Source organism: Manihot esculenta, chromosome 8, assembly GCF_001659605.2.
Source record: "Manihot esculenta cultivar AM560-2 chromosome 8, M.esculenta_v8, whole genome shotgun sequence".
Classification (NCBI taxonomy): domain Eukaryota; kingdom Viridiplantae; phylum Streptophyta; class Magnoliopsida; order Malpighiales; family Euphorbiaceae; genus Manihot; species Manihot esculenta.
Window position 1 is genome coordinate 6,470,676 of NC_035168.2, and position 12,666 is coordinate 6,483,341.

At 28.9% G+C, this 12,666-nt stretch overlaps 1 protein-coding gene and 1 long non-coding RNA gene across 4 annotated transcripts; one reads left to right on the forward strand and one right to left on the reverse strand.

Moving 5' to 3' along the window:
• The first annotated feature begins 740 nt into the window (after nucleotides 1-740).
• Nucleotides 741-5,522, forward strand: LOC110620629 (DNA-directed RNA polymerases IV and V subunit 5B). Of its 3 annotated transcripts, XM_021764432.2 has the most exons (5): nucleotides 741-1,125; nucleotides 2,853-3,029; nucleotides 4,543-4,656; nucleotides 4,909-5,030; nucleotides 5,252-5,522. In XM_021764432.2, coding segments are annotated over exons 1-5 (711 nt in total). In that variant the 5' UTR covers nucleotides 741-828; the 3' UTR covers nucleotides 5,253-5,522. The 3 variants fall into 3 exon arrangements, with proteins under 3 accessions (XP_021620124.1, XP_021620122.1, XP_021620125.1); XM_021764430.2 differs by lacking the exon at nucleotides 5,252-5,522 and having other exon boundaries at nucleotides 4,909-5,235; XM_021764433.2 differs by lacking the exons at nucleotides 4,543-4,656; nucleotides 5,252-5,522 and having other exon boundaries at nucleotides 4,909-5,235.
• A 2,626-nt stretch (nucleotides 5,523-8,148) lies between these two features.
• Nucleotides 8,149-12,148, reverse strand: LOC110621771. The gene is made up of 2 exons (XR_002489019.2): nucleotides 11,734-12,148; nucleotides 8,149-8,531 (listed from the first exon to the last, which is right to left on the reverse strand). It is a non-coding gene; the product is annotated as an uncharacterized LOC110621771 (long non-coding RNA).
• Between the last annotated feature and the right edge of the window lie 518 nt (nucleotides 12,149-12,666).

Consider the following 12,666-nt stretch of genomic DNA (forward strand, 5'->3'; position numbering starts at 1 on the left):
ATTTTCTTTGGTATTTTAAATTTTCTCCTATATTTAAAGATTAAAAGTAATGAAATGGTTAATTAATAGATTTAAATAATAATATTTTATATAAAAATAATAATAAAATAAAATTTAAATAATAAATTTGTCATTTTTTTTGTTTTAATTAAATAAAATATTAAATCATTATTAAGAGAGAATTATATTAATAGGAAAAGAATTGCTTTCACTTGAAATTTAGATATATATTGTGTAAAATTCTTGATTTATTTTATTAATTTATTGTCAAAATATATAATATATTAAATTTGATAAATATAAAAAATATTTTATAAAAAATATATGTATTAATTTATAAGATTATAAGATTTAAAGATTAATTTATAAAAATGTAAAAATGAATTATAATTAAAGAATTATTTTATTATAAAATAAAATTTTTTAAATTAAATTTAAAAATATATAGACTAAATTATAATTTTTACAAAATTTTAAATATTAAAATATAATTTATTTTAATTATAAATGATTTTTAATTAATTTTTAAATTTTCCATCAATTTTCATTAACCGCAAAAAGAAAATTTCATTTTATTAATAAAAGAAATTATTTTTTATCACAAATTAAATTATAAAATTTTATTTAAAAAAACGTCATCTTTTTATAATTATTCCCAAATTTTTTAAAACCTTTTGCATTTAATATATTTTTTAAAATTAACTTGTCAACTAATTCATTATACATGAACTAAATATTAAATTTTCATTTCTCAAACCATAAAGCCCATAGTTCAAAGTTCAAACAGAAAAACCAGAGAGGGTGACAGTAGTCTTGGGAGTTGGGAAGATGGAAGGAAATGGAGCTGGGGAAGAGAATGTGGATGGAGCTGAGGGAGCTGGGAGCTCAGAGATGGGGTCGTTAGGGAGGTGCTTGAGCAGCTTCGTGGATGAAGGTAGTCTTGAGAGTCACAGATACTACCTCTCACGCAGAACTGTGCTTGAGATGTTGAGAGACAGAGGCTATTCTGTTCCCAGCGCAGAAATTGACCAGTCTCTGCAAGAATTCCGAGCCATTCATGGTCAGAACCCAGATATAGATCGCCTCAAATTTTCTGCTGCTCACAATTTGTATCCCTCTAGAAAGGTACGGCAATTCCCGGGTTTGCCTTTGTTTTTGAGTATTTTAAGCATTGTTTGGTTGCTGAGAATGTCATAATAAAGATTTTCTTTTTATGGCTGGAGGGGGTTCTTGACTTTGGCATGTTCACCTGAGCCTTGTCATTCTACTACCGCTGCATGCAGTTGCTTTTGATTGCTTATCACTAGTAATTATCACCATCTTATGTCAGAAATTGGTGAAACAACTGAAACCTCTCGCTTTATATTCAAGAAACTATTCTTATTTCATGAGTTTTGATTATGGCGTTATGGGCATTGAGAATTTCTTAATGCATGTGGAAGCTTCTATTGGAATTGGATGTTTTAGAAGGTTTGTAATGCTTGATGCCACTCTTGCCATGTGTTATAGATTGCTGAGAGAATTTCTTTATGTCCATCAAACTGTCCTCCAAAAGTATTTTCACTGCATAATAATATTTTTTTGATCCTCTCTGTCTGGCCTTATCTTCATTATTCATTTTATTTGTCTTAAATAAGAGCACTTAAAAGTTAGCAAAATTTTGTTATGAACATTTGGCATTCCTCACAAAAGGAACATGCCAACTACAAATCCCAGAAGAAAATTGCACGCAAGAACTCACTATAGCTACCTTTTTCACTAGCCAATAAATAAAGTTCAGATACTAATTATTTAAAGAGGAAGTATAACACTAAATATCATTGTCACTTCATTTGGAACAATTCATTTCACCAAAAAAAATAATAATAATTCTTATGAAATTATGCATGATTTCAATTTTTTGTTAAAATGAAAATTTTCAAGTTAAGGATAATTGAATTCTTTTATTCCAAAATATGAGAATTGATAGAAAACAAAAAATCGATTAAATTGAATTCTTATGAAATTCTTAATGTTTGGAGGATGGAAAAAAGTATGCCTCCTGCCCCGTAACACCAAAATATGCTAGAGAAAAGTAGTCATTCCATCCATAAGTGGAAATTTCCACTCCCTCACCCATAAGCTACACTTGTTATTTCAGTAGGCCAATTGTTATGCTCAAACCCATGCTTTTCACAAATAATCCATCTCAAGTGATGGCCTTTTTCTATCATAAACCTCCTGACGTTTTCATTTTATATTGGTAACCTCCACAATCATTTCCTTAAAGGAGCTTCATTAGAAGTCACAAGAGATTGATACCCAGTGCTTAATGATAATCCTTTTAAACTCTTACTATTTTTGCCATTCTCTTTATGTTTACTATTAGTGTTTTTTATTGTTCTAAAAAGTAACTTTTGCTTCATGCTATTGATCTTTTCAGTTTTTGGAAAATGGCGTCTTTTTGGAACTTTCTTGATTTTTATAGAATTTGAAGTAAACACTTGTTGGAAACTTGCTCTTTAGTGATGGCTTAGTATGTCCTATGAATCTAATTAATTTTCATTTTGCAAATGGGTGCTGCTCACTTTTTATTATTTACACAAAATAAAATTTAGTGAATGAGCTGTGTATGAGGCACACAATTATGAGCAATAGTCTCCAAGGCATGTATGAAATGTTTATGCTGTAATGGTCTAAATAACACTTCATGCAATAAACAAACATCGATACTGTTGAAATAATATATATTGTTGTAATATAGTTCTACGTAATTCATCTACTTGATGGTTGTGTTTATGATTGTGATGTAAAATACTTTACCACTTAATTTATGCCTTGTCATTTTGATTGGAAATTAATTTGAACTGCAGATACTGGTTATTTTCTGTGGCCCTGGTGTGGTTAAAGTTAGTTCAATCCGTCATGTTGCTGCTCAGATTGTTAATAGAGAAAGTTTAGCTGGTCTTATATTAATCTTGCAAAACCAAATAACAAACCAAGCTCTGAAATCTGTGGATCTTTTTTCCTTTAAGGTTGAGATATTCCAGGTATGTTACGCTTTGATTACATTTTGGATTTGTTCCACATCTACATGTTATTGAAAACAAAACAACACAAAAGAGGAGCAGGAGAAAAAGAAAAAGGAGAGTACCGAGTTATGTTCCTAGCAAAGAGAAAGGGTGTGGGTGTCCTGAGGGTAACTCTGAGTCTCAATGCTATTTATTTCTCAGAAACTAACTTGCACGTGGAAAAAATTTTGTGGAAAAAAGTAATTTTTACTGCTTCATTATGATGCTGAAAACCAACTGTAAATTAGAGTTTGACATTGGGAGTGCATTGAATGATGTGAAAATATTTTAGCCTAATTAACTCTGTAGTTTTTATTTTAATTTTTATCTTAGTTGAATAAGAGAGACACTATGTAATTTGGGGGTAAGACAACATGTAAGTTGATAAGAGAGATCACTGTTAACTGGTAATCTAACAACAGGCAGTGTTTGGTGATGATCAATGGAGCAATCGGTATGTGCCTATTTGATTTAGATCCCTAGTTTAAAATGGATATTGGATATTCTTGATTGGGTTGTTTCAGAATATTGTTGAGCACTTTCTTGGTTGCATATGAATATGAATTATGAGAATGTTTATATATGATATAATTGATAAGCATGAATCGGTGCCACATTTTGGCAGCTGGATTTAACGAGTCTGGATTTCTTTAAGCCTGTGGCAGCAGTATGTGGCATGGCCGGACAAGCTTAAGTCCTACACTTAAGATATTCTTCATTTTATTTATTTGAGCTTGTTCTTACACATCCGACTTTTACGTTAGTGAAATGAACATCTTATGCTTGATAAGCTTTAATTGCATGTCATGATAGTGTGTCAATTTGAAAACCTGTGTTGGGTTATGAGGGGGTCTATCAAAGTCAAAAAGGCAGATCCATTGCAAAGTGAGTTGCAACAGCATAAGCGCAAGGTTTTAAAAGGAAATGTAGGACAATCTATTAATCAATGGCGAGGGATGTTTCCAGTTTTATTTTTGAGTTGATTGTCACTTCTAAGGATTTTAACATTTAAGTGACCCAAAATTTTGCCGTTCAAGAACATGGATCGTTACGTGAGCATACGAACAAAAAAAAGTGAGTATACTAATGTGAGAGAGAGGGTCAAAGTGTATAGCTTATCAAGTTGAAATAGCTTTAAAACTTTGGTGAGTAACTTGAGCATTTGCCAATGAAGTTTGTGATGGCATGGATCTTTTAAGTGAGAATACTGATGTGAGAGAAAGGGTCAAATTATATAGCTTATGAAGGTTGAAACTGTATTAAAACTTTGCTGTTCTACAAGGTTGTAAAAGGTCAACTTAAATGTTTATTTGGCATTATGCAGCTGAGAGTGAAAACTCTTTTTCTGAAAGAGCATTATACTCTTAGTTTGATGGACAATTTTTTTTCTAATATACAACTCCTTTATGTAATTAATTTGTGTTATAGATATAGTTTAAGAATGTTTACAATTCAGGCTTCTAATATCCCTCAATGATTTGTGTGTTCTCAGATAACTGACTTACTTGTTAATATCACAAAGCATGTATTAAAACCAAAGCATGAGGTTCTGACTGATCAGGAAAAGCAAAAGCTCTTAGAAAAGTACAGTATCGAAGAAAAGCAGGTTAGCTTTTAGACTCAAGGAAAGATATAATAGGAGTTTCTCGGAAAATAAGTCATGTTTGCTTCGTTGTCACGGTTCATACTTCATATTGATCTATATGCATGGACACTAGCATCCATTTATTACATTCAATGAATCCATGGATTTATCTACATCTCTCCCTCTCTTTTTTTGCTGTTCTCATTTGTATCATTTTTCAAATTTACTTACACTTTAGTATGTGAATCTGAACTTTCATGTCATTTTCGATAGCTCCCTCGACTATTGAAGGGAGATGCAATTGTGAGGTATTATGGACTTGAGAAGGGACAGGTAGTGAAAGTTACCTACTGCGAAGACATCACTGAGTCGCATGTTACTTACCGATGTGTCTGGTGATTGCCTTTGCACTCTTTTTGTATAATCCTTTTGATGTTGTAAAATCTTTCATCTTGTCATTTCTGGTGTCATTTTGGACAACTTGAACTGGGTATCCTATACTCCAATGCCCATATATATAAGTTGAAGAGAGGATAAGTGTGGATGTAGTTTTTGTTGATATGTTTGAAGGTAATGCAAGTAAATTTCCTATTCATGTTCTGTTGTGTTTATTCAGACAGAGACACATATGGAGTAGGCAGACAACTGAGTTGAAATGCAAATGGGTGTATGCAAATTAGGCATAATTCACTTGGGATGATAGTCTATTTCTCAACTAGGAAATGCTTTTAGGTTTGGCTTTTACTTTTATTTGGGTAAACTACTATGTAGTCCCTGTATTTTAGCAAAAACTAGACATGAGTCCCTATACACTGGAAAGGCAGCTAGTTAGTACTTGTAATTTTGTAAAACAACAACTCAGTCTTTACTATAAAAATACAGTCACATCGCAATTGTTGTATTATTTATTTAAGAATTTATTGAAACTATATGGACTAAATTGTTGAACCTATGAAATTGGAAGGACTAGGTTTGGGATAGAATCCATAGCTAGCAGGGACTAATTTGTTGATCTTTTTAATTACAAGGATTAAATAATTGGCTTTTCAAAATATGTGATTAATTTGTACCTTAATAAAGGATTATTTGATCATCTCTTACTTTTATGCATATTGTATAAATTATATATAAAATACAAATAATAAAATATTATATAAATTTAATAATAATTATTATTATTAAATTAAATTAATGTTTAATTTAAAAAAATAACTGAAAGAATTTAAATATAAATAATAATAAAAAATTTAAAATTTAAACTTTTTATGTGATATTTAATATTTTGGTGTCATTTTAAAAAAATTAAATAAATTTATTATTAAAATTATTTAATATTTTATTATTATATTTAGTAAATTAGATGATATTATAATTTATTTTGAATAAAGAGTAGAATATAATTTTAATATTTACAAATTTTATTCAAATTTATTAAAATTAATTGAGGTAAAATGAATCATTTATTTAGAATTTTATTATTTTTTAAATTAAAAATATTATTTAATAATTTAATATTATCAAAATTTAAATTTATTATTATAATAAATTTAAAATTAATAATATAAGAAATTTATTTTACTTTTTAATATTATAGATATTCTTTAAATATTATTCACTTTTCTATCGATTATTTATTAAAATGGTTATTTTTTATTTTTTTATATAATATATTAATTTAATAAATATTAAAATTTAATATTTTATTATTATAATAAATTTTTATTAATTATTTTCAAAAAATTCATAAAAAACAAAATATTAATCAATTTAATTTAATTTATTAGATAATATTTAAATTTACTTAAAAAACTATTTATTGATTTTTATTATAAATTTACAAATAAAGCGTCCAATAAAATACCAGAAAAAATTAATTATAAATATCACTAAAAAAATAAATTTTTAATGGTAATAATTAAAATATCAAACCTTACAAAACTATTAAAATATTCAATGTTAAACAAAAATATTTATTACGATATAATAATTTTTTCTAAAATAATGATTAAAAAAATATAATATATATATATATATGTGTATATATATATATATATATATATATATATATATAAATTATTAAAAAAAAAATTTGAAATAGAAAAATATAAAAAAATATATAATATGTATATGAATTATCTGAAATCTGATAATTCTAAATTGATGTAAAAATTTCAATTGTATATTTTTAACCTTTGAAATCTTTAAAACATTTATAAAATCTCAAATTTTACTTTTATTAATTTATTCTAACCATAATTGACTTAACCCTTAAGAAAAAAATAAAATTGAGCAAATAAAAATAATTTTATAATTTTAAAAAAAATGAGTTTCACTGCATTTAAATTATAATTTTATTAGCAAAGTTAAATTCAATTTATTATTTAAAAATTAATTATTATTTAAAAACATAATTATTCATCATTATTTATAACATGAATTATTTTAAAATAAATATTTATCCCTCATCATTTATTTAAATTTCCTTAACTAATTAACATTAATTTAAAAAATAAAATTATCATCTATTTTAAAAATTAAATTTTAAAAATAAAATTATTAACTACTTAAATTATTAAATATCATTATAAATAACTCTAAAATTATTTTATATAAAAAATTTAAATTAAATTAAAATGACCATTTTAAAAATATTTAAATAATTTTGAGGTGATTTCTCCAATTTACACATTTATATTGTAAATAGAATTTTACCTTTATACTTAAATAGAATTTCCACTGTATGTTTCCAGAAAACAATTTCAAAAAGTATTTTTTAAATAGAATTTTTTTTTTCTAATCATAAAAAATTAAGCCTTTTTTGAAAAACTACATCTTTTTAGTAAAAAAAAAAAAATTTATTTTTTAGATTTTAAAAATTTTATAATATTGTAAATAAATAATAAAAATAAGTTTTTCCTTAAGATTTTTTAGAAAATATTTATCATATATTTACTAGCCTTCATCATGACTATTAATCAATATTCCCATTCAAAAAAAATTTTAAATGTCTTATTTTCCACTTCAATTATTTTAGGTCTCACCAATCAGTTCCATCTGAAGTACTCTAAAGGACCTGATGGATTGATAAGCCATAGGTTTGTAAGATTAAGATAATCCCATCAGCTCTTCTCCTTCTTTCTTCACATTTCTCCCATAAAAATCTAAAGTTGAAACAGAAACACAGAAATTTCACCAATATCAAAGCAAATCCCATTTACCTCCAAAAATTATGTAGCTTATTGGGCATGACTCCTTTTTTGCCCTTCATCTGTGCTCTTCTAGGTTGTTTGGCCATGTCCGCCTACCGAGCTGCTGTTCTTGGGTGTCTTGTGCTTTTAAATTGAAGGTTCTGCTTCAGGAAACGCCTTACCCTTCAAAGAATGACGGCAATCTTTATCTTTGCTAATCTATACAAGTACATCACCTGGACACTTTCTTTAATTTTTTTTTAAATTGCAGCATAACTCCAGAAAGCAAGTCAATGAACTAAATCTTTTTTTTTCCTCAATGAACTAAATCATTATCAGCATTTTATGATATATTTACAATTTTTTTTAAATACAGGAGTAGAAGGAGGGGGAGTTGAATATGAGTCTCTGCAAGTTCAACATATGCGGCTATTACTAGGCAAAATCATGTATCTATGATATTACCAACATATGTACAGTTCATTATTATCAACAATTCAATCATCAATGCCATAAATTTTTTAAAAAGAAAAATTGACTCAGTTTTCCAAACATTTTATACTTCAAAGCATTTGGCATTGCTATCAAATTGGGATTCCAAACAACTAATCAAACCAAATTCTTCTGAAATGAAGATGAATTGGAGAACTCCAACTTCCATCCAACATTCTTGTCCTGAACCTTCTTCATACTTTTTGTCTTTATGATCTGCACAAGTCAATTACAACTATTCTTACAAATTTAATATTAAAAGAAAAGGCAAATGTGAGGAATTTTCAGCTTCAATACACTTGTCGTGGACTAGAATACCTGATTTAAATAATAACACTGATAAATAAAAACAAGCATTTTTTTACGAAAGAATAGAAATGAACCATTACTTTTTCAATCTTTTGAGGCAACACAAACTTTTGGGTATTTTCTCTAGAATCATGATTCTGCTTCAACTTAATATTGCACCAAATATCAAGTTTGATAAGTATGCTGATTCATCTTCTCGCTGTTACGTTTCCCAACATGAGAAATACTATTTTAAGGAATCATAGTCTCATTTGCAGATGGAGTGAAAAATAAAGGCCAAGCATATTGCAGAAGTGACATCCGAATTCCCATGCCCATCAGAGATTCATTGTAAAAAATCACCCAAACAAAATAATTCCACTTTTATGTCAATTATGATGTTGTGACACAGAGATTGAGGCTAAAAGAAGGTGACCTAATCAGTACCCTAATGAAGTTTCCCAATCGGTGAACTTACTATTTTTATTCAACGTCTCTCATCATGGTTAAAGCATGTCCAGATGAGTGATACTGATCTGAAATAGGAATGACACATGCACCAGATAAGAAAAGGGAAGTCATAAAGATTGGTTCAAAGGCAGCAAAAGCTCACAGATGAGGAGAAAACACCACAAATAATCAAGCAACACATGACAAAAGAAACTGAATATCTCATCATTTAAATGTCTGCCTTCAAATGCAAAGTTTTCATTCTTAAACCATCAAACTTCAGCCATTCAAAAGTTGCCATCTGCTCCTATTAGCCAACTCACCAGCCCAAAGCCACCTTAACCTGCACCTATTACCACTCCGAGCTTCATTTCCTAATTTTAGCCATTTGCCTCTCGTTAATCTCATGTGGAGGGCAAAGTCCCCTCAAAGGTGTTAAGTCATCAACTTGAACAACCACTCTTAATAAATCAACACCAAGTTGTTACTAGTTCAAGATCTACATAAGTATTTTTACCCTGAGATTTGGCTTTTTTCTGTTGGAGTAGATCCATCTGTGTTAGTTCTATTTACCTATGTTACAAGATATGCAGAAGAGGCACTTTGGTAGTTAATGAGCCATAGGTTTCCTTTTGAACTTGTTAAGCGAGCTGTTAGATTTCAATTTAAATGAAATAAATCTGCTTAATTTTATTTATGATTTTCCAACAATATATACAGGGAATAGTGTTATTGTTTAACACAATTCTTTGAGATAGGAGTCCTAAGTGATAAGAAAGAAAATCTAATCCTAAAATAAAGGATAAAGCTATCTAATCTTAAAATAAATTAAATACTTAGCAATCTAATCTTAAAATAAATTAAATATTAGAAAAGAGTCCATAACATCACTCCCTCTAGACAAAGAAATTGCCCTCAAGTTCAAAGGTCCATTGAATTAAAACCGTCCGATTGCTTTTTCGATCCGGTGTGCTTTCACTTGGAAAGTACCAATCACGTTCATCACAACTGTAACACACCCCTTCGCACGTCTATCCGCCATTTTGCCCCTTTAGTCAATCTCTCTCTTTACCATAGGACCCTGAGTGCTATTGTTCTGACTAACTGTGGACACTGGTTTATTTCCCACCTAAGTTGGTAAAAAATTTCCCACAGCTCCATTTTGCATCAAAGTCTGTCTTCTCTGGAAGATCCTTGCTAAGCTCATGGCCGTTGCAAGATTGGGTGGATTTTGATTGAAGTTCCACATCCATACATCCATTCTGATCAATTCAGTTAATCCAACTATGAAGCTATTAGTTTTCCTTGATTCTTTCCTTATTGTTGTAAGTAAATGAAGTTAATAGAGAGTCCAAGTCTCAATTTAGATGCTTATTTTTATTTATGAAATAGTGTCAGTGTTCAATACAATTCTATTGAAATAAGTCCTAAGGAATAAGAACGCAAAGAGATAAAGATAAAACAATTTAATCCTAAAATAAAGGATAAAGCTATTTAATTTTAAAATAAATCAAATACTTAGCAATCTAATCCTAAAATAAATCAAAAACTAGAAAGGAGTCCATAACATTTCCCCACATAACTTGGGAGGCATTGTCGTCAGTTCAATTTAGGCTTTCACTTTTCAGTAAGAAATAAAGACTTTTCTTGGTATCGTGTTCGAATGAAGCATAGTGCTAGAATTTTCAAGGATCAAAGTTTGTTCCCACATTGATGCTCTTTTTGCTAAGGTTTTATTTTTCGCTTCACTATGTTAGTTATGCTATTGTCTTCTTTTTATAGCATAACTTTCTTTTGGGGGTTCACTTTCTAGTATAAGGGTTTGCTATCCTCCTTCTTGTAATCCCTTTTCCTTTCTCTCTCTTAACTTAATTTCAGTTTTGACAGTAAGAGAAAAAAATATTCTGTCAAGTATATTAAAGCTAACGATAAAGATTGAAACTGCTAAGCATTTTTCGCACATCTAATGTTCAAAGTTACAAAATATTTCCCTTAAAAACCCCAGACAGGAGAATCCCAGTAACAACTAATTCATGAATAAACTTCATACCTGCCTTGCTGGCTCTATTACTCAGACTTACTATAATTTGCTACTGCATTCTATGCAGTTTTCCACTCATCCAAACAAGTTCTACATGAAGCAACTATCGAGAAGAACAAGAAAAAGATATAAGCAGTCCAACCAGTTGATTCTTATGCCTACTAACAAGTAATATCCTTACTCCAACAATCCCTGGTTGATCACAGATATGGAAAATCAATCAAGGAATACGAGAAAGAAGCCAAAGCCAACATGCATCCAATTTTCCTACAATAGAACAAACATATAACAGACACCCAGACACCCAGTTGAATTAAATAAAAATTAACAAAAACCCATAAATTATCTTTACATAGAAATTCTCATGAAGGGGCACCTACAATAGAATTTAACATGAACGAGAAGATATCAGCTAAAATTCAACAATCTGAGGCCAAACAGAACTGAACTCCACGCGCCCCCCCCCCCCCCCCCCAACAAAATAATAATTGATTACTTTAAGGAAAAATATAAAGCTCTGAGAAAACCAGTAATTTGGTATAATTCCTTCATAAATCAATAAGAAACAAGTGGACCCGAATCAATTAATGTTCAGAGATAGAGAGCAATAACTTTTGAAGGTTCAAAAGAAGACTTAACCGAAATTGAGAGAATAGAATCAGCCAACATGAAAAGGGCCAATATCACCAGTTCTAATAGAGCCAGCAACTACATCAGCAACAGTCAAGCAAGAAGAAACCCATCCACTGACTGCAAGCCACACCATATTTACCATCCACAGAGTCAAGCCCCATGCCATTGCCATCTCTCTCTCTCTCTCTCTCTCTCTCTCTCGCTGTGGGATTCTCTCCCTCCTCCTCCTCAAGTTCTTAAGAATCAGAATAATGGATGTTTCAGGAAGTCTGAATTCAAAGAGAATGATGATTGATGAAGTTGAATCCTTCTAAGGAAAAGGAATTACAGAGAGTGAAGTCAAAGGAAAGGGACTGGTGGCTTTTAAATTAGTGGGCTTGTCTGGGATTGGCTGACTCTCCCTAGAAGCCTCTTGATGACAAAGTATGCTTATGGTTATAGATTAAGAATGGAAATAGGTCAATAAAACCTCTGATTTTTATTTAAGGATGAAATAAGTCTAATTTAATTTTTTTTGTTAATTAAGTCTTTATTTTTTTTCAAGGGTTAAGTACATATTAATTTAATTTAATAATAAATATTAATTTTTTTATTAAAATATCAAAATTTTAGTATTTTAATTAATATAAAATTTAAAAATACATAGTAACACTAAATAATATAAAAATGAAATTTTCCTGATTAAAAAAACTAAAATAATATTTTATTATTAAAAATAATAATATTATGTTATTGTTAGATAGGACTTATTTGGCCAGGCAAAAATATAAGGCTTAATTAGTTAAAAAAAATTTGATTAAATTTATTTTGCTCTTGAAAAAAATAAAGGGACTTAAAGTAGACTTATGTATGATTAAGAATGGGATTAGGTGAATTACAATTTTATTTTTTTTATTATTAGTAATTTAATTATTATATTTAAAAAAATTACTAAATATT